The 26,919-nt window shown below is 48.0% G+C and overlaps 2 protein-coding genes across 8 annotated transcripts; one reads left to right on the forward strand and one right to left on the reverse strand.

Annotated features, from left to right (window-relative positions):
* The first annotated feature begins 568 nt into the window (after nucleotides 1-568).
* LOC113929735 (TAR DNA binding protein) lies at nucleotides 569-14,008 on the forward strand. Of its 7 annotated transcripts, none has more exons than XR_003522317.2 (8): nucleotides 569-878; nucleotides 1,859-2,110; nucleotides 4,201-4,364; nucleotides 5,428-5,568; nucleotides 6,507-6,677; nucleotides 7,066-8,278; nucleotides 10,045-10,142; nucleotides 13,655-14,008. XR_003522317.2 is itself a non-coding variant. In XM_027606845.2 (6 exons), the coding sequence occupies exons 2-6, from the start codon at nucleotides 1,873-1,875 to the stop codon at nucleotides 7,594-7,596; spliced, it is 1,245 nt and encodes a 414-aa protein (XP_027462646.1). In that variant the 5' UTR covers nucleotides 569-878; nucleotides 1,859-1,872; the 3' UTR covers nucleotides 7,597-10,428. The 7 variants fall into 7 exon arrangements, 1 of the variants encoding a protein (XP_027462646.1); XR_003522314.2 differs by lacking the exon at nucleotides 13,655-14,008 and adding an exon at nucleotides 9,250-9,283 and having other exon boundaries at nucleotides 10,045-10,428; XR_003522308.2 differs by lacking the exon at nucleotides 13,655-14,008 and having other exon boundaries at nucleotides 7,066-9,283; nucleotides 10,045-10,428.
* MASP2 (mannan binding lectin serine peptidase 2) lies at nucleotides 10,572-25,765 on the reverse strand. Its single transcript, XM_027606878.2, is given in 15 exon segments — nucleotides 10,572-11,865; nucleotides 11,867-11,987; nucleotides 11,990-12,109; nucleotides 12,112-12,456; nucleotides 13,652-13,720; nucleotides 14,219-14,359; nucleotides 16,396-16,474; nucleotides 17,808-17,926; nucleotides 21,731-21,878; nucleotides 21,952-22,021; nucleotides 22,023-22,146; nucleotides 24,086-24,217; nucleotides 25,066-25,243; nucleotides 25,379-25,607; nucleotides 25,696-25,765. Coding segments are annotated over 15 exon segments (2,043 nt in total). The 5' UTR covers nucleotides 25,701-25,765; the 3' UTR covers nucleotides 10,572-11,702.
* Between the last annotated feature and the right edge of the window lie 1,154 nt (nucleotides 25,766-26,919).

Here is a 26,919-nt window from a genome sequence, read left to right on the forward strand (position 1 = left end):
TGGGCAAGGCGTATCCTAATACGCAGTATTATTATTAGAGGCCTGGAGCTGGAATATGTTAGCATTAGGGTTAGGGTTCAAATCCCAGGTCCACCATTTACTACCTGGGTGACCTCATGCAAGATACTTAACCTCTGTGTGCCTCAGTTTCCTCCTCACCTGTACATGCGAATTGTATCAATAGTACCTTCCACACACGAGACCATCGGGGCAGATAGTAGGCGCTATCATTTGCTTATTTAAACAAAGTCATCTTTCCAGGTGTGGAGGTTGGCTCCGGGAGGAAGGAGAGGATGCACCCGGCTGGCTTTTTAAACAAAAGGTGCTTGGCTCCCCCGCGCTCTCAAGCCTCGGGAAAGTCAGGAAGACCCGGGACCCGCCTCCCCGCCCCCGTTTGGCCCCGCCCCGCCCCGCCCCGCCCCCACCTCACCTGGTCCCGCCCCGCCCCTCCTAGCCCTGCCCCTGCGCTAGTCTCGCGCACTTTCAGAGTGCGCGAGCTCGGGCCGGGACCCGGGGCCGACGGTTGGTCGGGCGAAGCCATCTGTTACGCTACGTGGGGAGAGCCAACAGCCTAGGCGTCCTTATTTTTTCAACTTTTAGCTTTTCTGGTCCGGGTTGCTGGTCTTATTGTAGCCCTTAAATCCGTCCCGTTTGCTCAGCCTCCCAGCAGGGAGCTCTGTCTCTCTGGGGAGAAGGCCGTTGTGCCTCCGTGCGGCGTCCTTCCCCTCCTGACGCGGACCGGTGGGCGAGGACGACGGCCGGCGGGGGGAGGAGGCGGCCCTAGCGCCATTTTGTGGGAGCGAAGCGGTAGCTGGGCTGCTCTTGGATCCCTCGCTGCTTCGGTTTCCCTGTCGGGCTTCCTAGCAGCGGCCTAGCGGGTGAGTCGCGGACGCTTCTCACTGAGGACGCCCTAGGCGTCCCGGCTCCCGCGTTGCGCGGCCCGAGGCGGACGCAGCGGGTTCCGCCTCCGCCCCGGGAAGGGAGCCGTGGGGCTGGGCCTGCCTCGTCCTGCCCGAGCGGGCTCGCGCGGGCGCGTCGTGAGGGAACTTGGCGCCGGGTGGCAGCCGGCGCCGAGGCAGGGACGCTTGGCCCGCGGGGCCGTGCAGCCCGAGGCGGAGCTTTGGCCTGGCCTCCGGGCCCGGCCCGGGCCATGGCCCTGGGCCCTCCGGCACTTGGCACGCCGGGGGACCCCGCCAGCCTAGGCCCCGGGTCCCCGCGTCTTCACCTCGGGTTGCGCTTAAAAATTCCTCCCTCGGCCGCCACGCACTGGCTTCTGGGAGGTAGCGGCCCGCGTCGGGAAGGATCTGTAGTCGCTGTCCTTGGTCAACTTTGGAGAGCCCCCCCCCCCGGAAGTCCCACAATGAGGAACAGGGAGGAACTTTTTTCCTGCTCTCTTCACCTGGCTCACTGCTTCTGTTCCTCCTCAAGACACAGCTTCTGCATCGCGTTCGTAGGGAAATGTGCTCTCATTCCCACACACGTTTCAGCTTAGGTTCTCCTCGGCCCCCGAGATGATTGACTTCTTTCCAGTAGCATATATCACGGTTGTAATAAATGAGTGGCTTGTTTGCTATCATCTCTGCGTCCCCTCCCCCCGCGCCCCTTGTAGCCAGCCTGCCCACTGGGACTGACGGGTTGCAGCATCTGATGCCTGTTTATGGCAGGAATGAACTAACAAGGCACTATCCTTGCCGTTATCTCATTTCAGTGATAACCAACATCTATAAGAACCCAAACCCGAAAGTTTTTCTAGAAGTCCTAGAACATTGACATGGTAGTGTTTATTAATCAGGTGGTTTTTAAAGAAACAGTTACTTTGACATGAGTGTTCGTTATTAATATTTCTTTTTCCTTTAAGAAAAATAAGAAAAGATGTCTGAATATATTCGGGTAACCGAAGATGAGAATGACGAGCCCATTGAAATACCATCAGAAGACGATGGGACAGTGCTGCTGTCCACAGTTACAGCCCAGTTTCCCGGGGCATGTGGACTGCGCTACAGGAATCCAGTGTCCCAGTGTATGAGAGGTGTCCGGCTGGTAGAAGGAATTCTGCATGCCCCTGATGCTGGCTGGGGAAATCTGGTATATGTTGTCAACTATCCCAAAGGTTTGTTGCCATTTGCTCTTGCAACGCTAAAGTATAGTCGTGTTTGTGTCTCCTAAGTTGGATTATGGCCTCATTTCACGGCGTCTCCTATAACACAATATTCTTTAAACGTTACTAATAGACTAGTTTGGAACGCCAGTACTCTAAATTAGTAAAAATTGGAAATACAGAACATTTTTTAAAGAAAAAAACTATGTACTTAATTATTTGAACAAGTATTGCCAACTTAATGCCAAATTTAAGGAACAGCTAAGAATGTTTTGCAATGATCAGTCTGTGGTAAATAGATTCTTTTTATTTTATTTAAAGATTTTATTTATTTATTTGAGAGGGAGAGAATGAGAGACAGAAAGCACAAGAGGGAAGAGGGTCAGAGGGAGAAGCAGACTCCCTGCCGAGCAGGGAGCCCGATGCGGGACTCGATCCCGGGACTCCAGGATCATGACCTGAGCCGAAGGCAGTCGCTTAACCAACTGAGCCACCCAGGCGCCCCAATAGATTCTTTTTTTTTTTTTTAATTTTTTTTTCGATTTTATTTATTTGAGAGAGAGAGACAGAGATAGTGAGAGAGCACAAGTGGGGAGGAGAGGAAGAAGCAGGCTCCGCACAGAGCAGGGAGCCCGATGCGGGACTCGATCCCAGGACCCCGGGATCATGACCTGAGCCGAAGGCAGACGCTTAACCGACTGAGCCACCCAGGCGCCCCAATAGATTCTTTTTAAAGTGCCCGATATTTTGTTCTGGTTTCTTATATCATTCATTCATTTAATCTGATTTTTCCATCCTTAAATGATTATCAGTTGCAGTAATCCAAATCTTGAATTAGTGCAATTATAATTTGGGGTTTTGGTCTTACTCTCACTGCCACCTATCCCTGATGTTCTAAATCTTAAAAAAGGAAACATGAAGTTTGTGGAGGAAACAGGTACATTTTAGCAATAAGAATTTGCTTTAGTTGATACATGTTTGTTACTTTTATTATAACTCGATGTTGCAACAAAGTATTGTAGTTGGTTAGTATGCAAGACATTGACTTAAACTTTGAGAACATTTTTAACAGCATCAACTTGGTTTTTCTTTAGTATGCTGTTACCCAAATCTAAAATGTCATTTAGATGATGATATGTCGATATAGGTTCATCAGTTGTAACAAATGTACCATCTTAGGTGGGGCAGGAATACCATGATAATGGGGGAAGCTATGCACCTGTAGAGGTAAAAAGGGGGTTTGGGAAATCTCTGCCTTCCTTTCCATTTTGCTGGGGACCTAAAACTGCTCTAAAAAATAAAGCCTAGGGGCGCCTGGGTGGCTCAGTCAGTTGGGCGTCTGCCTTCAGCTTGGGTTGTGATCTCGGGGTCCTGGGATTGAGCCCCACATCAGGCTCTCTGCTCAGTTGGGTGTCTGCTTCTCCCTCTCCCTCTGTGTGCGCTCTCTCTCAAAAAATAAATGATAAATCTTTAAAATAAAAAATAAAAGTCTATTTTTTAAAATGTCATTTAGTTCCTCCTCTTCCCTTCCAAATACTGTTTTTTAAAAATAACCCAAGACTTTCTTTTTAATTACAAAATCAACATGAGTTCATGGTTGAAAGTTTAGAAAAGAAAGAAAAAGAAAATTGAAATCACCCTTAAATCCACAGCTGGAGGTAAAAGTTTGATCCGCTTTTTGGTATATAACTTTTAAGTTATGGGCTTTAAAATAATTAAGCAAATCTATTTAATAGGCACAAAGATAGTACAGCACGGTCTTTTAGCCTGGTTTTTTTTTTTCCTTACTGTGTTTTTAAAGTCGAAGTGAAGTAGAATTATTTTTGTTTTGTTGTGCCTTTTGAGAGGGGAGAACAAACCATCATAATCTTGAGATCTCACAAAACCACAGGTGGGAGTCCCTGCCTTTGCACCAGCAAAGCCCCTCAGCCACTTCCTCAATCCCTCTGTCTGTCTTTGAGAGCTGACCTCTCTCGTTGCCAAAAGTTTTTAGTATCTTATTCTTAGAATCTTTTTGCTTATCGTTGTTAAATGTAGGGGCTAATGTGCTTTAAGACATGTGAAGTGAGGAGTTCTGAAAGGTTTCTGCTCATTTTCTTTAGATAACAAAAGAAAAATGGATGAGACAGATGCTTCATCAGCAGTGAAAGTGAAAAGAGCTGTCCAGAAAACGTCTGATTTAATAGTGTTGGGTCTTCCATGGAAAACGACTGAACAGGATCTAAAAGAATATTTTAGTACCTTTGGAGAAGTTCTTATGGTTCAGGTAAACTTTGATTTCATATAACGATTTCTGTCTTCCCATAAATGAACATCCAGAATTCCTGTAGTTCGGTAACCCTGCCCTTCATGCTCAGCAGACAGTGTTTTTAATATTTATTACATGCATGCATAGGGGATGCTGAAAAGAAATTTGGGTTGGGGTGCCTGGCGGGCTCAATGGGTAGAGTACACAACTCTTGATCTCAGAGTCGTGAGTTCAAGCCCTCTGTTGGGCCTAGAACCTACTTAAACAAAAACAAAATTTGGGTTGTACTGTTTCTCTTTATGCATATAACCTATGTTTTTGCCTTTCACGTTATAAAATTCTACATAAAAGCTTAAGGGAAGGTGGTGCCAGTCTATTTCTTTCTCTTTTCCTTTTTTTTAAGATTTTGTTTATTTGAGAGAGCGTGAGCGCCAAGAGCAGGGGTAGGGGCAAAGGGAGAGGGAGAAGCAGACTCCCCACTGAGCAGGGAGCCCAGTGCAGGGCTTGATCCCAGGACCCTGAGATCATAACCTGGGCCAAAGTCAGACACTTAACTGATTGAGCCACCTAGGCGCTCCATAGCCTATTTCTTTGTAACTTATATTGCTGGGAGATTTTAAAACACTTATTTTTAAAGGTGGGGGGGCATTTGGCTGGCTCAGTCGGGATCATGTGACTCTTGATCTCAGGGTTGTGAGTTGGAACCCCACATTGGGTGTAGAGATTACTAAAATAGCTCAAAAGAAAAACACTGGGGGCTCCTGGGTGGCTCAGTCGTTAGGTGTCTGCCTTAGGCTCAGGTCATGATCACAGGATCCTGGGATTGGGCCCCGCATCTGGCTCCCTGCTCGGCGGGAAGCCTGCTTCTCCCTCTCCCACTCCCCCTGCTTGTGTTCCCTCTCTCGCTGTGTCTCTCTCTGTCAAATAAATAAAATCTTAAAAAAAAAAAAAGAGGAATAACTTGGTTTAAGTTTTAATTAAGCAGTTCCATCGAAGTAAAGCCCTTCAAATTACTAAGGAACTGATTTGGGTGTGTGTGTTTCTAGTATATTTCATTGGTTTTTTTTTTCCCCCCCTCTAGGTCAAGAAAGATATTAAAACTGGCCATTCAAAGGGGTTTGGCTTTGTTCGTTTTACGGAATATGAAACCCAGGTTAAAGTAATGTCACAGCGACATATGATAGATGGACGGTGGTGTGACTGTAAACTTCCTAATTCTAAGGTACTTTGCTCTTTTTTCCTGTGCTTTGGGAATTTTTGCTGACAGACTTCCTTAGAAGACACTGTGAAATAATGCATAAAATGCACTCTTAAAAGGTGGTGGCTGGTGAATTCCTGAAACCCTTTGCCTTGTTAAAGCCTCAGGACCTTCATGCGTGCTGAATATTTTGTTTGAAATCTTTAGTTTATTACCTCTCTGAACTAAAAGTTTATTTGTTTTATTCTGCTCTCTTGTTATTTCTAGTGAGTGGAGAGTTTCTTACATAGTTACAGGTTTAAAACACAAGGACAATGAGAATACATTAATCTTGTCACGAAGGCCTGACTGGTTCCAAGCAAGCAAGACTGACTTGGAGAGTTAGCCTCTTTGCCAGGGTGTTTCTATCGTTGACTTTCCTTAATCCAAATACACAGTCTTTTTTTTTTTTTTTTAAGATTTTATTTATTTATTTGATAGAGACACAGCAAGAGAGGGAACACAAGCAGGGGGAGCGGGAGAGGGAGAAGCAGGCCTTCCGCTGAGCAGGGAGCCCGATGCGGGGCTCAGTCCTAGGACCCTGGGATCCTGACCTGAGGCAAAGGCAGACGCTTAATGACTGAGCCACCCAGGTGCCCCCAAATACACAGTCTTGAACTTTAAACTTTAAAATGTGGGAGCGCCTGGCAGGGTCAGTTGGTAGAGCGTGTGACTCTTGATCTCGGATTTGTGAGTTCAGGCCCCATGCTGGGTGTAGCAAGAACTTAGATCTTTAAAAAAGAAATAAAATGTTATTCTTCACTGAAGTCTTAAAGAGCAGTGCTAATGCAGAAAACTAAGAAGGTACCTCCTTTTTAATGACTAACATAAAAGGCAGGTAACTTTTGTTACATCCACTATCATAATGCTCTTTTCATGGCTTGTAAAATATTCTCCTTTTTCTTTTCTTTCCATTCGCCCAGCAAAGCCCAGACGAGCCTCTGAGAAGCAGGAAGGTGTTCGTCGGGCGCTGTACAGAGGACATGACCGCCGACGAGCTGCGTCAGTTCTTCTGCCAATATGGAGAAGTGGTAGATGTCTTCATTCCCAAACCGTTCCGGGCCTTTGCCTTTGTTACCTTTGCAGATGATCAGGTATTTTTCTCTTGAATAATTTTGTCCCAGCTCTATTAGGTAATTTGTCTTGAACCTCTCCCACCCAGCTAATTGCCATCCTTAGCTAAGCTTTCTGACCTTGTGAGCTGTGGGATATATGGGTCTAGATAGTTGTGATAATCCCTTGAGATATTTTTTCAGTATGTGGCACTGACCTGGGAGTGTTCTATGTGTTGAAAATAAGCTGACAAATCCCTGCTGCCTTACTAGAGCTAAAGGCGATTTTATGGGTTTAAATGAAATGAGCATTCATTGCTTGTTTTTCCTCCAGCTTAGACAGTGGCTTGAAATCTTTAAGTGTTATTGCTACTTTGATATGTGAGTCAGTGGTTTAATCTCCTTTATTTGCACCCCTTATTTCTTATAGGTTGCCCAGTCTCTTTGTGGAGAGGACTTGATCATTAAAGGAATCAGCGTACATATATCCAATGCTGAACCTAAGCACAATAGCAATAGACAGTTAGAAAGAAGTGGAAGATTTGGTGGTAATCCAGGTGGCTTTGGGAATCAGGGTGGGTTTGGTAACAGTCGAGGGGGTGGAGCTGGCTTGGGAAACAATCAGGGTAGTAATATGGGCGGAGGGATGAACTTTGGCGCCTTTAGCATCAATCCAGCGATGATGGCTGCAGCCCAGGCAGCGCTGCAGAGCAGCTGGGGCATGATGGGCATGTTAGCCAGTCAGCAGAACCAGTCGGGCCCATCAGGTAACAACCAAAGCCAAGGCAACATGCAGAGGGAGCCAAATCAGGCCTTTGGTTCTGGAAATAACTCCTATAGCGGTTCTAATTCAGGTGCAGCAATTGGTTGGGGATCCGCATCAAATGCAGGGTCTGGCAGCGGTTTTAATGGAGGATTTGGCTCAAGCATGGATTCTAAATCTTCTGGCTGGGGGATGTAGACAGTGGGGTTGGTAGAGACTGGTGGGAATTCAAATTTTTCTAAACACATGGTAAGTATATTGTAAAATACATATGTACTAAGAATTTTCAAAATTGGTTTGTTCAGTGTGGAGTATATTCAGCAGTATTTTTGACATTTTTCTTTAGAAAAAGAGGAAAAGCTAAAGGAATTTTATAAGTTTTGTTACATAAAGGGTTGAAATATTGAGTGTTTGAAAGTGAACTGCTGTTTGCCTGATGGGTAAAAACCAACACACTACAATTGATATCAAAAGGTTTCTCCTGTAATCTTTTATCCCTGGACTTGTCAAATGAATTCTTTGCATGTTCAAATGGAAACCATTGATTAGAACTACATTCTTTTCTCCTTGTTTTAATTTGAACCCCACCATATGGATTTCTCCCTTAGGAAAATCTCCTTTTTGGAGATCATGGTGTCACAGTGTTTGGTTCTTTTGTTTTTGTTTTTGTTTTTGTTTTTAACACTTGTCTCCCTTCACATGCAAAAGTACAATATGAAGCCTTCATTTAATCTCTGCAGTTCATCTCATTTCAAATGTTTATGGAAGAAGCACTTCATTGAAAGTAGTGCTGTAAATGTTCTGCCATAGGAATACTTCTGTCTGCACGCTTTCTCATTCAAGGACTCGTCAGCACGCTGCACAGGCCGCGTCTTTGACGGTGGGTGTCCCATTTTTATCCGCTACTCTTTATTTCATGGAGTCGTATCAACGCTATGAACGCAAGGCTGTGATATGGAACCAGAAGGCTGTTTGAACTTTTGAAACCTTGTGTGGGATTGATGGTGGTGCCGAGGCATGAAAGGCTAGTATGAGCGAGAAAAGGAGAGAGCGCGTGCAGAGACTTGGTGGTGCATAATGGATATTTTTTAACTTGGCGAGATGTGTCTCTCAATCCTGTGGCTTTGGTGAGAGAGTGTGCAGAGAGCAATGATAGCAAATAATGTACGAATGTTTTTTGCATTCAAAGGACATCCACATCTGTTGGAAGACTTGAAGTGAGTTTTGTTCTTAGGTAACCCGCGTCAGCTGAATGTGTTAAGTGAAACGATACTTGTACCCCCCCCACCCCTCCGTCAACTGCTGTGAATGCTGTATGGTGTGTGCTCTCTTCTGTTACTGACCTGTAAGTGTGCTCATGTGAACTGAAGCTGGTGGCTTGAGAACATGGACTGAGCTTGTGGCGTGCTTTGCAGGAGTACTTGGAAGCAGAGTTCACCAGTGAGCTCGGGGTGTCGCAAAGAAGGGTGGAGGTTCCTATGTCTGTTAGCCACCCATGAGAATGCTGTCTGATGCAGTTCTGTGTCCTGTGCTTGGATGCTTTTTATAAGAGTTGTCAATGTTGGAAATTCTTAAATAAAACTGATTTAAATAATATGTGTCTTTGTTTTGCAGCCCTGAATGCAAAGAATTCATAGCAGTTAATTCCCCTTTTTTGACCCTTTTGCGATGGAACTTTCATAAAGTTTCTTGGCAATAGTTTATTTTGCTTCAAATAAACTTATTTGAAAAGTTGTCTCAAGTCAAATGGATTCATCACCTGTCATGCATTGACACCTGATACCCAGACTTAATTGCTATTTGTTCTTGCATTGTCCAAAGTGAAAGTTTTTTTTTTCTTTTTAAATCTAGTTTTTAATAAGTCTGGGTGACCACACCTAAAATGGTAAGCAGTACCCTCCAGCTTTTTATTAGTGCCTCTGTGCATTTGGGTGATGTTCTATTTACATGGCTTGTATAAATATCCATTGGGAATCATGCCTTCTAAAAATATTCTTATTTGAGGGAGTGGGAAAAACAATGTTAATTATTTTCAAATGCTTTGTAGCAAAGCATAGCAGTCGAAAAGAAGGGAATATCAGCACCTTTCTAGTTCGGGATTGAAAAGTGGAATTAATTGCAGTAGGGATAAAGTAGAAGAAACCACAAATTATCTTGTGCCTGAATCCATTACAAAGCCTGATAGCTTTAAGAACTAGCAGGGTGGGTTGTCTGTCTGGAAGTGTTAAGTGAAATGGGCTTTGTCCTCCGCAAGTGGGGGTTGAATAAAATCGTTTACAAACTCAGATTAGACTCTCACGACGCATTGTGAAGTATGTAAAAGCAATAATCTATTGATTCTCTGTTGTACTTTTTATGTAACTACTGTGAGGGTTGAGCTTGTTTTCTGATGGAAGAATGAACAGTTTTTGTGTTGGTAGCTTTACCTGATGCCCTTATCTGATTAGATTATGATAAATAGGTTTGTCATTTTGCAAGTTACGTGTTTTAACTTTTAGAAATGAAGTCGTCCTTTAGACTTGTGATCGCCACGTTGTTTCGTTATTCAGTTTCCTCTGTAAAAGGATCTTGCGTTGTTTTAATTTTTTTTCTGCATCTAAGTTGCATGATTTCCAAACCCTGTACCATCTGAATTTTGCATTTTAGCACTTGCACTATTACTCAGCAGCAGTAACATGGTAACACTTAAAATGGTATTCGGGGACCTCCAAAGACTAAACTGACAAGCCTCCAAGGAGCCCGGGGTAAGTTCACTTGTCAATGGCATGGTTTTAATCCCTTATTTACACTTGTTGTAAATCTAGTTACCCGTCTTAGAAGGCTTTCAGTGTGGAGCAGCCTTCTGTTAACATGTTTGTGATACCAGTAGCTGTGGGTATTTAATTCTACCCTAAAAAAAAAGAAAAAATGAAGTCTAGAAGTAAACTATTTGGCAAAGATTTTGTTTTTAAAAGTCTATTTGGTCATCTCAATGCATTCATTCTCAAAACTTTTTTGAACCAGTTGAATAAAAAATTTGTTGCCACCACAGTTTAGTGTCTGGAGTCTTACTGGAAAAATACAATTTCTTTTTTATATGTGACAAAGGTGATGGAAAGTTACCTTTAAAAAGTGAGTCTCAAGAAGTTCCCTTTTAATGTGCACAAGAGAAATTGGGCCAAAACTCACAATGAATTTTTACATGAGTGATAATTATTTGGCTAGAATGAAACCCTTTGTTAAATGTTAACCTATTAAAACTTTTTAAGGAGGAACAGCCAACAAAAATGACATGAGATTTTTAAGGTTGAGTCGGCTTAAATTGTGTCCTTAGGAAAAAGAAGATGTATGTGATAATTAGAATAATTTGTTGTTGAGTACTAGGTGAGTAGCTCTTAATTGTGTATGAGTTCTATACTTTACTCAGCTATTGTATGATTTGTGATCCGTTGTTCGTTAAGTGTGCCCAAGTATTTCCATGTTCGTTGTAAGAAGAAAACACTATAGATTTATCTATAATAACACCACTGAATTCTAATGTATTTCTTCTTAAGGAAATGGCACATTCGATTCAGCGTTTTTCTGTATGTGAACATTATTTAGGCTATTTCCAAGTGCCAGGAACATCCTCACAGCTAAAATAAATTCTTAACATCGGAATTACTAGGTCAAAGACTATGCATGCTTTCAAGGCTTTTCAAATATATTGCCAAATTGGCCTTTAGAAAATGTGTGTTGTCTTTGACAATGTGAAATAGTGCTATTCCATGTTTTTTGTCTGCCAATTTGGTAAGTGAAAAATTAGATCTCACCAATTTGTGGTATTGGTTTTTAGACATGGGAGTCAGTCAATACCTAAGCCAAAGTATCGATGGGTCTGGTTTATTTACAAAAAATCATGATTCAGTGTTATCCCTGAGCCAATATTGCTATAATATATAAAGCTGTGTTAGAGATCAGTAAGAACAAGCCCCGACATGGTGGAAACGTAGTCAGAGAACATGAACAGGCAATTCGTAGAAATGTAGATAACCAGTACAAAATATACTGGATTTTGTAAGTAATTAAATGCAGATTTAACCAGCGAGTTCCTATTGGATTGGCAAAAGTGATCCCACCTAATGGTCCGTGTCCCCTTGAATCAGAGAGTAAGAGGCGAAAAACCTGGCGAAGGAGAAGCGCCCGGAATGGCAGTCTGACCCATGGTGTGGCAGTGGTTTGGGGGTTAGAGCGACAACTGCTGTGTTCGTGTCTCTCAGGCCACATGGCTGCTAAGACCTTTTACAGGAATTTTTAAAATTAAGGAATCACTGAAGACCTACAAATTAAAAATTGTTAATTATGTTCTTGATCCAGGGAATATAGTTAATAACTTTGGTGTAGACTCCATACTGATTTGCTTCCCCACAATTAATGGAACCCCAGGACACTATTCCTCCCACAAACCATCTCTGTGTCTCATTACCTAGAAACACCAATGCCCCCCCCGTCCCCTTTACAACTGTCCTTGCCCCCACCTTCTAAGCCAGCACAAAACATGTTCTCCGTTACCCCTCCCCCTGGATAGGAGTGCTTCTCATACGCAGCAGTACATTTCTGATGGTCGACAATGGTATGTCAACAAACATTAGATTTCTGGCAAGAAAACCCCTCTGGGTTAATCCCCATCCAGATGCGGTTCCAATGTCATTTGTCCTCATGAAGGATTCAGCTTCCTTTCCTGGCAAACAGGCAGGTTGTTATTGATTACAACTCTGTTCTTCAATTTAATCAGTGCTATGTCGTTATCAAAACCAGCATCGTGAGTATAACCTTCATGTATAAAAATGGCCTCGGCCCAGGCTTGTGTGTAATGAGCTGACAGTCTCTTCAGGGTACCCATTCTGATGTCTAAGGAGGAGGCAGCTGCTTTCTGCACGTATACAGCGTGAGCAGCTATTAGGATCCAGCTGTCCTGCAGGAGTGCACCTGCTGCTGTAGCTTGGCCTAATAACAGGACTTGCCAGGGGAAATCACCAAGCTTTGCCTTCTGCCCTCCATATATACGACTTCCTATGGTACGAGTTGATATTCCAGAAACTGGGGAAAGAAGCAGATAGAGCCTTTATAGAAACCGGGCGGTGGTTTTTCCCACAGTTATTACCACTTTGGAATTGTGTCTGATGTCATCCAAAAGTTACCTCGGGTTGATTGGGTGCCCACCTAAACAGGTGAGGCTGCTTTAAAACACAGTTCAAAGACCCGATAAAACCTCTTGGTAAAAATGAGGTGAGTGAAAATTAACTTTTAGAACTAATTTGTTTTGCTAAAATAATTTGGTCTACACAATTGGGAAAATTAATAGGGCAAACAGGAATTGTCTGAGCTGATGTACTGGGTGATGTGATTAGAAAGTGAAAGGAAATGACCTTTTCATTGCTTGTTTTCCTACTTGTAAAATGGGTTATTTACCATGTAGTTCTGGGAAAGCAGGAACTAAGGTCACTATCCCCAGGATTTGCAAAATTCGTTTCACCTTTGAACATACAAATGTTTTAAAAATCAGAATGTTGCAGTTGTAGCCAGGAACCTTCAGGTTCAGAAATTATTTTTGGTCTAGTTGATGCTTCCAAACTAAATTTACTGTGTATGGCTAACTGAATCTGCTCATTAATGTAGCAACTACGTTTCCTGTTGTGTCAGAATACTGGCATTAACACTTATAAATGTTGTTTCAGCTAAGATATTTTTTTAAAACAATTTAAGCCAAATAACAAAGGAGTAATGAATATATTACCACCTTATTTTTTTTAATCACTGTACCCAACTTTATCTTCAGAGCCAATTCTGGTAAAAAAAAATTTTTGAGTACTATTAAAAAGCAAATTGCATTAATGTTTAAAAACTAGATGTCATTTAAAACAATTGCTTAGGGAAATAATGAAGTTATTAGCTTTGGGGTTTTAATAGTTACACAGAGAAAAGTAACTCCGCAGCAGAACTCGTGTTTATAAATGTAAAAATGGTTCAAGATAATTTTTAAAATCAATTATTTATGCTTGCCTAGTTATAAGGTCAGAAATAATCAAGTGACTGATGAAGTCAGCACCTAACAACTTCTCTGTCCGGAAAGGGGGGGTTCGATGAGAACGTATTATTTGGAGATAACAACTTGGTGTAAGAGCCAAGTGCTGAAGTTCCATTTCTGCCCACCACAGCTAAAGCTCTGCTGATGTCTCCCACCCAGTTCTACTTCCATCAGTTAACGAATCTCTTGTATAAATGTATCCATTACCAGGCTCACAGACTGGGAGTGATGTTTCTCCTTTGGAGCTCGTCCAGAATCCATCAGCCTCACACACATTTACCTGCAAATCATTGGAAAAGCAAAAATGTTTAACTGCATGTATAAGGTGGTTGTCATTTGCTTGAATACCCCCTTGAAAAATGTTGATTCTTGAGCATCAGTGGGAAATAGAGGTGTCTGAATAACCATTTTACATGATTTCATAAATAGGAGGTCTCTGCATTAACCATGTTTTGCTTGCAAAGTGGAAACCTTTTAGATGTGTAACTTGAATATGTATCAAGATCTCAAGTGCTTAATGATAAGGTTTTGACTTGTTAAATTAAACCATTTGGAATATATTGTGTGTTTGTAGTAGTCATTTACTAGATATCTGTTTTCAGATTCCTGCAAATTGACATTAAAGTCACTTCAGCTGTAATATTTCACTTAGTGGGTGGAAGAAGTGCCTTTTAATCTTTTGTGTAGTCTTAGCCAAAAATGTCGGCTCAAGTTTATTTTCAGATCGTGATGGCTTTGGTTCAAATATCACGCACCCCCAACTTTGAAGAGTTGGCTTCCCATCATCAGGTGTCATTGTGTAGAAGATCTCATTACAGCGGTACTGAATCACCGCTTTGTACGTGGTCACTTCAGGGCCTGTGGTGTACTCCACTTGGCCGCTGGGTAGGTCATCAGGAGGGCCACAGTCAACTACTAGTGAACACGGGAGGAGGAGGCCAGTGAGAAGACTGACAGGTGGTTGTGCTCGGGGTGCTGGAGCTCGGAGCCATATTCATCACCCCACCCCACCCCACCCCCCGTGCGGTGGACATCCTCCATCTCTCTGAAGAGGGAATCGCCTTAGTGTGATTTTAAAGACAACCTCTCCTCCCTGTTCTGAACTAAATGGCTAGAGTGAGGTGAGGCCCCTGGGGTAGGAGCCCTTTGATTCATAAAGGAAGGGAGTTTGAAACCACTTGGACTCCTTAGCGCCCTGACTTTTTAAGATTTTACTTATTTGACAGCACAAGCCAGGGGGAGAGGGAGAAGCAGGCTTCCCGCGGAGCAGGGAACCCGACGCGGGACTCAATCCCAGGACCCTGGGATCGTGACCTGAACCGAAGGCAGACGCTTCACCGAGTCATCCAGGTGCCGGGCGCCCTGACTTCTAACCTCCAGGTCTGCTGCAAGCAGCCACACGGAGGGAAGACCTGGGCCAGCCTGCATGGTCCTGCCCGGGCTGGATCCCGGGAAAATGGTCCTTGGTTTGCAGTTCGGTCGGCCTTAAAGGTCAAAGAACAATACAAAGAAGGACTTGGCTGCTTCTTAGGTTCCTTTTCATAAATGTGTAGGGGACCCGGAAGTCATAATACCTTGACTTTGCATTAAAATGCACACCTGTGGGGACATAACTAATGTGAAATAACTGCCCAGTTTAGGATCCCAAGTGACTGCAGTCTAGAAGTCTGGTTCCCACAGTAGAGCTAAAATCGATGGATTTCTCCCTGGATATTTTAAAAGGTTACGTTTAAGTAGTTTTCCGCAACTTTATAGCTGTGTGCCTGGTTCTGTGCCAAGTGCTGTCCACTTCTCTGTAGAGATGCCCACACCCAACTCACTTAAGTGGCCCGGCTGGGGTTCATATCCAGACCTCTCCTAGCTCTACTGCTTTTGAACTAAGGATAGACAGTCTCATTGGTGGGAATGTAAATTTATGAAATGAAAATATTTAAATTCCCTAGGAATTCTGTAGAAACGTTTGCATGAAGTATGCACAAATATATTTACAGGGGCGTTCACTACGGCAGTGTATGTAATAGTGAAAATCTGGGAGCACTGCGGTGGGGGCGCCGTGCTGTCGTTAACAGGGATGAGTGAGCGGCTCTGCTAATACTTGGATTGATGTGGAAAGAGATCCCCACGACATGGAGGGAAAGAGCACAGTGCGATCAGACTTAGTATCCCATTTTGGTTAAAAAGTATATAATAGCAGGGGCGCCTGGGTGACTCACTGGGTGAAGCGACTGCCTTCAGCTCCGGTCATGATCCTGGGGTCCTGGGATCGAGTCCTGCATTGGGGGGGGGGCTCCCTGCTCAGCCAGAGGCCTGCTTCTCCCTCTGCCCCTCCCCCTGCTTGTGCTCTTGGTGTCTGTTAAATGAATAAATGTTTTTAAATCCTAAAAAAATGTAATTTTTAAAAAGTATATAATAGTGAAATCCGTTCGTGTATACAGCATAGGAATGGAGGAATGGGCCCTAAACCCTCAGCAGTAGTTTGGGGATTTGGGCAAGAGAGGTTCTCACTGTGTTTTTGTAAATTTATTTTTTCTAATTAACATGTATTTTATAATTGAAAAAATATTTAAAATAAGACGGACAAAATGGTAACGTACCCCCTCACCCCAGCTTGGTGTGTGTGTGTACGCACGTGTGAGAGATGTGTGTGATTGGAGGGATGTGATAACAGTGGGGTTGGGGGAATTGAAAGGTCTCATTTTCTCTTTCCCGTCCTCAATGAATATTTTACACTTGGAAAAATATTTTTAAAGATCATGCTTTTCCAAAGGAAATACTTTTCCTGGTAGCTTGGTTCCGTTTGAACCTGTAAGTGCCCAGAGACGCTGGGGAAGAGAAGCAAATTTGAAATTCAGTCCCTGATAAGGAGACCGTTTCAGAAAACAACAGAAGCAGTGATCAAAGCAGGCAAAGCAGCAGAAGCCGTCCCAGAACCCATGGTCACGTGGCCTTACTGCTGCACTTGGGCATCGGCTGGTCCCAAGATCCAACTTTCTGACAGACCGCAGCAAATGATTTCAGGGGCAAATCACCCTAAAGAAGAATTCAGCAAATATTACTTACCTTGTTTATATCATGATGCCACACCCCAAGGCTGTGCTCCTACAGCGGTTCCTCTTTTGGGGGGGGGGGATTCGGGAGGTGCCTGGAGTGGGGTGCCACACCCACATGACTGGACACACCCCAATAGCTCTGCGGGGTTTGTCCCCTACGGGATAGATCTCCTCTTTCAAGATGTATTTGGCACTGTACGAATCAAATGTGGGCCTCTGCAGCAGTTTATGAATATTTCTTGCTTTCCCCTTAAATCCAAGAACACATCAGATCTCACAAGTTCCTGCTGATTTCCCACCAGTTCTTTATATAAAGTGCCCAAGGGGGTGTGGTCGGAATCTGGGGAAGACCAACCTGCTCCAACACAGAGCGAGTGTGCCTGGATTTTTCTAGCCTGTGGCCATTAGCTGCAGGACAGTTATTAAAAATACTTTGATAAGCTTCACACGTGTATTCTCAGTTTTTACTGCTAGTATTGTTTATGGAGAAACATTTTTCTAAAGATTATGAAAGATCACTTTGGCAGAAGAAGCCTTTATGCTTAAGTGATTTTTTTATTTTTATTTTTTTTGGATCAGAAACAGAAGAGGTTTGCAGTCCAAGGAGCTGTGGGAAAGAGCCTTCCCCAGGGAACTTTGCAAGGTGGGAAAAGTGCCTTTTTGGGGGGCGGGGGGAGGAGGATTTGTCCCTCCACGGGACTGGATTGAATAGCTAGCTATCATTTCAATGTTATTACTTTTTACCACTGGGATTCAGTGACAATTCTGAAGAAGGTTAATCCCTTACCTGTGCCCCTAAAGCAACACAGTAAGCATTTTAAAAAATTACCCTCCCTTTCCCTTAACAGAGGTCACTATTTATAACTTTGCAGAATATACTGTTTCCCAGGGCCCTTTAATTTTTTGTGGGCCCAGGAGTGGAGGCCAGTTAAGGTCATCACGTGACTAGGGGCGGGGCCTCATTTAACGCAAGGCTGCCTCGCAGAGCAGGTGGAAGGAGGATGGCAAACTCATCCTTCCCTTGTTTCAGCCGCTTTACAAGAGCTGCTGTGATGTGTGAACGGAGAAGAGTCCACTTTAATCACCAGCTTTCAATCAAAAGCCTTTTTAAAGCTCTTTGTATAAAGGCACAATTCCTAAGAATAAAAAATTCTCCAGAGCCATCTCTCTTCTCAGCCGAGTTTTCTTTGATTTGTATTGTATAGGCAAAAGAAACCAGCATGCTGACCACAGCTATTTTCCCACTTTCGCACATGTATGCGTATCAGACCGATCGCGATCCTGCTGCACTTACGGTTTTTGTATTAACTTACTTGGAGAAGCTCATAACCGGTCTCGCAAAAGACGGCGAAGCGATCCTTCAGGATGTACTCGGGTTGCACCGGCGCGATATGGCCATTAGGTGGCGCCACCGGACCAGGGCAGGGATGAGCTGTTGGGGGTGGGGCGGAGAGGGAGGCCGGGCTCAGTGAGGGGTTTTGACGCGGTCTCCAGCGCGCCGCTCTGAATTTAGCCATTTAAAGGTCTTGATTTATACATGGATCCCTTAACACAAAAAGAGCTCGCCGCAAGTGGGGTAGAGTCCGTCAGATTTAAAACCTCAAAGGCAAGATTACACTGGACCGCTTATTGCGCAAATGAGGAATTGCAGCAGTGCCTGGGCCTCAGCCAAGGCTGCCAGACAGGCCGGCACGCGGGGAGCCGGTGCGGTCTCCACACTCTCAGGGCAGCGTCTGCTCCGCGCCAGGAGCCTGAGCCACGCGGCCCAAAACCAAGCCACGGTGTCGGTTGGAGGAAAAGAGCTAGACCGCATTCCCAGCAGTTACTTTCAACTCCGTGTGCCTCAGTTTCCTCAGCTGTGAGATGGGAGGGGAGAATAGTCACTCACCCTCCAGGGTTGTCGTGAAGGCCAGATGTAAAGCACCTGGGCTGGTGCTTGGCTGAGCTTGGGCAAGAGTGGGTGCATGTGACCCCCCCCCACAACAGCCCTGTGGCACAGCCTTCACTGCTGGGGGAAACCTGGGGTCCAGATCCTCTCCGGCACCCAGGAAGCCTCCTGCTTCCCCTTGAAAGCACGTGCCCACCGTGTGCAGGCCTCCAGGGAGACTGTCCTTCACTCTTGCCCCCAAACCCCGGCCTGTTGTCACCCCAAGCCTTCAGCCCACCCCCACCGCTACCCCTCGGCCTGTGCCAGTCTTCTGCTGAGTCACCTTCTCCCTCCAGCCACTGGGTTCTGTGTCCCAGGGCAGCTCTCAGTCCCCTGCAGGCCCCAAGTCCCCACCTCCAGGGACAGCACTGGCCGGCATCCGGCTGGCACCTTCCCTCCCTCACACAAGCCTCAAGGCTCTGTCCTGGCCCTTCCCCCACCAGCCTGGCAGACCTGACTCCCTCTTTGAGTCGCTCTGAAACCAGCACTTCAGTTGTAGTTTTATTACTTTGACCTACAGGAAAATGAAAGACTCTCAGAAATGAACAGGAGACAAACGAATTGTTCTCAGAGTGCTGGGCTCCCTCCGCCCAACCAGTCTCGCCCCTTCCCACATTTCCAACAGAGGTGGCCCAAGGGTTAATCTTTTTTAATCCAATTTTCTAATTTAAAAACTACCCCAATCCCTTTAATCCAATTATCACTTCCTCTATGCCACACCCCGCACCCAAAGCTTTCCCTGCATTAGCCCATGAATTGACACCTTTTGAAGGAGATGTTGTCCTTAATTGGAATAATTGGGACATTAAGGCTCAGAAAAGTTATATGAGAGGTTCAGTGTCACATAGCCAGGAAACAGGTTTGTGCCTGGACACAAACCTAGGCAGTCTGACACCCAAACCTGAGCTCTGAGCTTCCTGGATGGGTGGTTGGTTAGAAAGAAGGATGGATGGATGGATGGATGGATGGATGGATGGATGGATGGATGGAAGGAAGGAAGGAAGGATGGATGGATGGAAGAAGGATGGAAGGAAGGATGGATGGATGGATGGAAGGAAGGAAGAAGGATGGATGGATGGATGGATGGAATGATGGATGGAAGGAAGGAAGGATGGAAGGAAGGAAGGATGGATGGATGGAAGGATGGATGGAAGGAATGATGGATGGAAGGAATGATGGATGGAAGGAAGGAAGGAAGGATGGATGGATGGATGGAAGGACGGATGGAAGGAATGATGGATGGAAGGAAGGAAGGATGGATGGATGGATGGAAGGATGGATGGAAGGATGGATGGAAGGAATGATGGATGGAAGGAATGATGGATGGAAGGAAGGAAGGATGGATGGATGGATGGAAGGATGGATGGAAGGATGGATGGATGGAAGGATGGATGGAAGGATGGATGGATGGATGGATGGAAGGATGGATGGATGGATGGATGGAAGGATGGATGGATGGAAGGATGGATGGAAGGATGGATGGATGGATGGATGGAAGGATGGATGGATGGAAGGATGGATGGAAGGATGGATGGATGGATGGATGGAAGGATGGATGGATGGATGGATGGAAGGATGGATGGATGGAAGGATGGATGGAAGGATGGATGGAAGGAAGGAAGGATGGTTGAAAGGAAGGAAGGATGGTTGAAAGGAAGGAAGGATGGATGGAAGGAAAGAGGGATGGATGGATGAATGTATGGTTGGAAGGAAGGATGGATGGATGGAAGGAAGGAGGGAGCCAAGGAAGGAGAGAAGTTGGGAGAGATGCAAGGTCACCAGGAGAAGGTGATCTTGCCTAGAACAATCTTTTCTTTTGCTTATTATCTTTCTTGCCCTACCTTCTTTCCTATGAAAACCCTCCATTTTGTACAGCTCCCTTCAGAGCTCCCCTCCACCTGGTAGATGGGATGCTGCCCAATTCACAAATCATTTAATAAAGCCAGTTAAGCCTTCAAATTTACTCAGTGGAATTTGGTTTTTTGTTTTTGATGGATGGATATGAAGGTTGGCAGAATATGGCACTACAGAATATGTTTCTTTGGCATAAGGATTATTTTGAGCTGATTATTTTCAGAAATAGCAGACACAGGAGAAGGTCTAAAACAGAGTAAAAGTATCCTTTTGTAAGGGAACTTTATATTCACACAAGAAATGTCCATTAAGAGTGTCTCCCTCTCTGTCCCAGGAGAAAGACGACTAAATCACTAGAAACTCGTCCCTGGGGAAGGCAGGGTCTTACATCTGTATAACAAACCTTACTTTTGTTTACCGTACTTTTCCCAGTCATGGGCACCTCCCCATAACTGGCTTCCCCCACACCCTCCTCTCTTTTGTCTTTAGCTGAAGATGGTACTGACACCTTGAGTTCTAAGTCCCCATTGTCCCGTGGGTAATCTCCCACGTATGCGTGAGACATACACCTTAACAAACGTGTTTGTTTTCTTCTTGTTCATCTGTTTCTTGGTCCCAGCCAAGAATTTAGGAGGGCAGAGGGAACATTGTTTTTTCCTCTCCTACAGATGGAAGGAGGGCCGGTTGAGTGGATGGGTGGTTGCAAGAATGGAGGGAGAGAAGGAAGAGAGAGGAGAGGGATAGGTGGGTGGGTGGGTGGGTGGGTGAGTGGGTGGCATTTCCCCTTAGGAACCACTGTCTCACAGACCACCCTCACTCAAACCTGGTTTGTCTTCTGATGGAGTTCAGGATGCACTACCCCAAAATACGGCCCCTGGCCATGTTGAATATTTTAAGCTGAAGGAGTTTGAGAAAACAGAAGCAGGGAGATCCCTCGGACCTCCGCCCCCTCCCTCACCCTTCTTCCCCGTCACAGTCAGAAGACCCTCACGTACCGTCACGTGACAGTTGCCCTCCCTATACCAGGAGGGAAGAAGCATCCTTATCTCCAAAGACAAAGGGAACCAAGAAGAATCCAAATAAAGAGGCCTTGCTAAGTTTCCCCCATTTACAACACTTGCCTTAACCTGTCATTTTTCCCCATGACTGTCTCCTCTTCTGCAACCCCCCCCCCACAGAAATACGCAAGCCTAAGTGTTCCTCTGGGTCTTTCCTGCCTTGCAAAGTCTCCCATGCCACGTAGACCTTATATTGCATAAGTGTGGATGTTTTTCTCCTGTTGATCTGTCTTTGTCAGTTTACTTTTCAGACCCAGCCAGGAACCCTAGAGGGCCGAGGAAAACTTTCTACTCCCCTGCACTCCCCAGGCCTAGTCAGGAAGAGTTCCATCCTATGTAGCTCCTCGACACTCCGGGAAGAGCTTGCTGCTGGGATCCAAGACCCACTTGCCCTCACCTGTGCTGGTGTAGTGGATCTTCCAGCCTGTGTGGTCCCCCGACTGATCAGTGACAAAGGTGATGGTCACAGCATTGCTTTTAGTTTCAATCCTAGGGGGCAACGTTGTCCCACAAAATGGGCCATATTCCTCTTTGTTGGTTTGAATCTGAAAGCAGAAGGGGCCCTGTCACCTCTGGACCCGCCAGAGCCAGAGGAGGTGTAGATCCAGGGGGCCGGACCTTGAGGGTGTCGTAGGGGCACTGGGTGTCCGAGTGTGTCTCCACATCGAAGGACCCCACAAAGTCCAGGGATGCCGAACCCCTCCTCCAGCTGGATGCCATAGGTGCAACTTGAGAGTTTGGGGTATGGCTGCGGGTATTCAGGGCTGCTGAGAACCCCCGACCGGTCGGTGAAGACCTGACCTGAACACAGGGCTGAGAGAGGATGGCCACAGGGCTGTGAGCGGGTGCCAGCAGCCTGATTCCGCCCCCCTGGCTGCCCTCACTGCCCTCTGGCTCAGTCAGATTGAACACCCCACCACAAGGGTGAAGGAACAATCTAGAGTTTCTTGGGCTTCCTGGATTTGGCTGAAACAGGTGGCACTCAGATGTATATCCTCCAGGACCCCCCCCCACACCCCCAGGGGCTCCTGGGCCTGGGGAGTCCTGGGCCCAAGTCACAACTCTGGGGGTGACAAAGTGAGCGAGGTTAGACTCTGCTGAAGGGGAAGGAGACGAGGGTGTCCTTTATCCACACCTGACCCCAGCAACTCCCAAATTCATCCACCCCGGGGCTCCCACCTGCACCCAGCTGGGACCAGTCCAGCCTTCCCTGGGTCCCCACGGGGAACAGAGGGGCCTCCCCTTGTCCACTTTGCCTCTCACCCAGGGTCTGGGCACTGCCCTGGGGGTTAGTTGAGGGAAGTTCAAGTTCACACTGATCAAAAGCATGTCTGGTGCCCTCTTTCCCCACTGGGCCAGCTGGTCATGCACTTGCAGAGTGAGCTTCTTTCTGCACCAGCCATGGGAGGCATCTGCCCAACCCCACCCCAGGCTGCAGAAGGCGTCTGAGCTGGGAGCCTTCCAGAAGTGAGGAGTCCCAGCACGGCCTGCCTTCCTCCATGGGCCTGCTCCCCACAGGGCAGAGGGAACAGCCCCTGGATGCGGGCGACCAGCCTGCCCATCGATGGCTATCTCCCTGGGCCTTTCTGCTCTGGGTCAGGCTCCCCCAGCCCAGCACACCTGGGGCATGAGTCATCCCCTGAACAGGAGCTGGTCCAAGGATGCTCCCAGCTCAGCCGCTGGGGACCCAGTGGGGGAGTAGAGAGATATTGGTTTCCCTGTGTGAACTCAAGCAAGCCCTCATCCCTCTCTGGGCCTCAGTGCCCCATCTTCAGAATGGATTGGGGGATGCTGGGCAAGGCTTTCTGGCAGAGGGGCCGGTGGCCCCATGGAGGGGGTTCCCACCAGCTAGGGTTCATCCAGGCTGTGATGAGGGGAGGGAGAGAGGGGGGGGCCAGAGTGCACACAACTGCCCTCTCCCCACCGTGCCACCCAAGAGACACGAAGCAGTAGGTGGAGCCGGAAGCAGGTTTATTGTTAGGTCCACGGAGGGATGCATGGGGTGGATGAGGGGCTGCAGGTAGCAGCAATCTCGGCCCGACCCAGACCGGAGCGAGAGGTGAGGCTAGGGGCTCTGCTCTGGAAGAGAGAACAGAGAGACAGGGAGAGACACTGGGGGAGAGACCCCGAGCCGGGGAAGGCAGGGGCAGCACTGAGGCTTGGGGCTGCCCCCTCCCTAGGGCACCCCCGGGTTTCCCATCTGGGCACCTGGCAGGAGCTCGGAGGGTGCGGGCAGTAGAGGCCAAAGGGGTCGGCCTGCTGGGGAGCCAGCCGCCTTGGGCACGCCCTGCCCCGACTGGGAAGTTTTGTGCAGGGAAGCCTGTGTGAGCCGGGCCTCTGTTCCCCACTCCTCCAACCTGGGAGCCCGAGGAGGGCCAGGTGGCTGCAGCAGGGGCCTGGAGCCCAGACACGGTAGGTACATAGGGGGGGCCCAACACATATGATCCAAGGGGCGGGCTGAAGACCCATGAGAGGGAGCCAAGGATGGAACGGAGGAGGGGGAGGGATTCCGGATTATGAATGGATGGACAGATGGCAGGAGGGGACCAAAGATCAAAGATGGCAGGAGGGGAGAGCCTGCCAGGAGGAGTACCCAGTAGGCCAAGGTCAGTGGTCCCTCCAGACCCCTGGGCAGAGCACTTATGGCTTTGAGGAGCTGGCTGTATTCTGGGCCAAGGTGGGGGCTGGGCCGGGCACAGTGACTGCCCCATACCTTCCCCAGCCCCGGCGCACCTGAGCGGGTGCGGCTCACCTGAGCAGGTGTGCTTGTTCCTGTGGAGGACGTAGCCCCTGCGGCAGGAGCAATAGAAGCCACCCAGGTGGTTGTGGCAGTGGTGGTCACAGGGAGGTGCCTGTCCCGGGGGCACCTGGCACTCATCGATGTCTGGGGGAGGGGCGGGTCAGGCAGGTGGTCAGAGGGGAGGAGACGAGGTGGTACTGGGGCCCGGGAGCAGACTCAGCCTCATGGCTGACCCAAGAGGTGTCTCCTCATGTCTGGGAGTGGCTGATGCCCGGCCAAGCATCGAACAGGCTGAGGCTCACTATAACCTTCTCAGAACACTTGGAGGTAGATGTCAGTACCCCCCTTTTTTCAAACGAGTGATGGCTTAAGTGTCCTGCTCAAAGTCATGCAGCTAATGGGCAACCAGCAGGAGCAACCAGCCGTCGAGCCCAGCGAGCGGGGCTATGACCCAGGTTCCAGCAAGCCCTGCTGCAGCCTCCTGAGGAGCACAGAGAGGTGGAGCCACTTGCCCGAGGTCACACAGCTGGTCCCCGCAGGAGCCCCTATCTGAAATCAAGTGTTCGGCTGGAAGCCCACGCACAGGGAGCACAGGCTGGGTGTCCTCAGCGGGGCTCAGGCCGGTGGGGCTGCACTTCCCACCCAGAGGTGGGGTCACTGGGCCCTAGCCTCATGGGGGAGCGGGGGGGGGGTGGTGGCGCTAGGAGCACGTCCCTGGCTCAGCACGTCCCAGCTCAGCACCCCGCACACCATGGGGCTCAGCCGGAGGGCAGGGGTCACGGCTGTTGCTGATATTTGCCCTGGGGCTGGTGTTGGACGGAGGGCTGGACTCCTCACCCGCTGGTTTGCGCCCGCTGGTTTGGCAGGAGCCCAGCTTCAGGGAGGTGAGGGGACCGAAGGGAGAGCTGGCCTGGCCTAAGAAAGAGTCACCCCCGCGGGCCGATGGGCCATCTCGCGTCCCTCCGCCCGACCCCAGCCTCCTCTCGCCTCACCCTCTGCTGCGTAGAAGGCCTCAAAGCCCGTGAACGGCTTCTCGTTGGAGTAGTCGGAGCGGAAGGTGACGTCCAGGCTGGAGGCCGGCGAGTAGAAGGTGTCATTGCCGGGGGCGCGCTCCGTGTCCGTGGTCTCCTGCCCGCACAGCGTGGCCAGCACCTTGCTCCCTGAGCTCAGCTGTAGGGTTGGAGTCACGGGGAGGGAGGGCGAGACGCAAGGCCCGCACTCGCTCCCTCCCTCCCTGCCCCCGGGGGTCCCTGCCCCCCAGCCCTCCAGAGGGTCGGGGTCGTGCCCCCTCCCCGCTATCGGCACCTTGACATAGTCGTACTCGCAGAGGTAGGAGAGCTCCAGGTGGAAGTGGGTGAAGTAGAGGCGCAGGCGGTAGCCGGGGGGTGCCGTCAGGGTCCAGCGCTGCTCCCGGTTGTTGGCATACTCCCCGGGGAAGCCAGGCGATGCCAGGCGCCCAAACACGGGCTCAGGCCACTGTGGGCCGGGGAGTGTGGCTGCTGAGCCCCACAGCAAGCCCAGGAAGACCAGCAGCCTGAGGGCGGCGGCGGGGGGCGGCGGGTGAGGAGCCCTGTTCTGACCCCTCGCCCCTGCCGGGGAGACGGTGGGGGGCTCCCAATCACCTCATTGTGCACCCGTCCAGCTGACCAGGCCCGGTCTGGAGCCGCACGGCGTCTCACCTTTGGTCTGTTTGTCCAATGCCTGGCCCTGCCCCCAGCCTCCCTGACCCTGGGATTCTGGGAGTTGACCCCATGACTCCGGATTGCCCCGAGTGTCAGGTAAGGCGGGGAGGTCGCTCCGGGAGCCAGGAGCTGGACCTGAACAACACTTAGCCCCGGAATAAATCCTGGCTCCGTCCCTTACCCTTAACTTCCGTGTTCCCTCCCTCAGTGTGTAACTTCCAAGGCCAGCCGGGGTGTGGGGGTGCCTCCATGACAATGATCAAGACAATGATGGCTTCTGGGGAGACTTGGGGATGCATCTATTTTTGCTCCCTCCCTCCTGCATCTACTTTTTCCCTACGCAAGATGGGAAAGAGAATTTTTAAAAACACACGTGTGCATGAGGATGGGGGATATGGGAGAGGAGGCAGCCTCACCATTTTGAAAGCTGGAAACACAGACGGACAGGTGAAAACTGCCCTCTAGAAAGCAACTCTAAGTCCCGCTGAGCAGGGAGGGACAGCCAGAAAACAGAGCGCTGAGCAGACAGACTGAATGTTGACAGCCCCAGCCTTCCTCCTGATTCAACTCCTAGAACCAGGCAGCCCCCCGGGGCAGGCTTCTCCCTTGTTGCTGGACAAGTGTGGCCAGTCCAGGAGGAAAGGCCTGAGGACACTGACTTGGAAGGTTCTCCCAGGAAATGGCTCAGCCACGTCCCCCGGGGTGAAAACTCAGCGGACAAACCCCAGTCATGTGCTCAGAGCTTCCAAATAACTTTTTAGTCCCCGCTCTTACATATGAGCAGAACATTCAAGGAAAACCTCAGACATAAGAGAGAGTCTTCCAAATCAGCCAACCAACCAAAGAGTACAGAAACAAAGCAGGGAGAAGAAAATGCCCCAAACCAAAGTGAAATAATCATTAACATCTTCAGAGGGAAAAGAGAAGCAAAAATAAGAAGCAAGAACAGGAAAGTACTTAAAAAGAACATTCAGGGCGCCTGGGTGGCTCAGTTGGTTAAGCAGCTGCCTTCGGCTCAAGTCATGATCCCAGGGTCCTGGAATCGAGTCCTGCATCAGGCTCCCTGCTCAGCGAGGAGCTTGCTTTTCCCTCTCCCTCTGTCTGCCGTGCTCCCTCTCTCTCTGACAAATAAATAAAATCTTAAAAAAAAAAATAAAAAGGGGG

The sequence above is a fragment of the Zalophus californianus genome, chromosome 4 (assembly GCF_009762305.2).
Source record: "Zalophus californianus isolate mZalCal1 chromosome 4, mZalCal1.pri.v2, whole genome shotgun sequence".
Taxonomy (NCBI): Eukaryota; Metazoa; Chordata; class Mammalia; order Carnivora; family Otariidae; genus Zalophus; species Zalophus californianus.

Excerpts from the sequence above, each read along its gene's own strand:
- LOC113929735 (XM_027606845.2), top strand. The coding sequence starts at position 1,873 with ATGTCTGAATATATTCGGGTAACCGAAGATGAGAATGACGAGCCCATT. Across the intron at positions 5,569-6,506 it reads GTAAACTTCCTAATTCTAAG|CAAAGCCCAGACGAGCCTCT; the intron begins GTACTTTGCTCT and ends CCATTCGCCCAG. Across the intron at positions 6,678-7,065 it reads TTACCTTTGCAGATGATCAG|GTTGCCCAGTCTCTTTGTGG; the intron begins GTATTTTTCTCT and ends TATTTCTTATAG.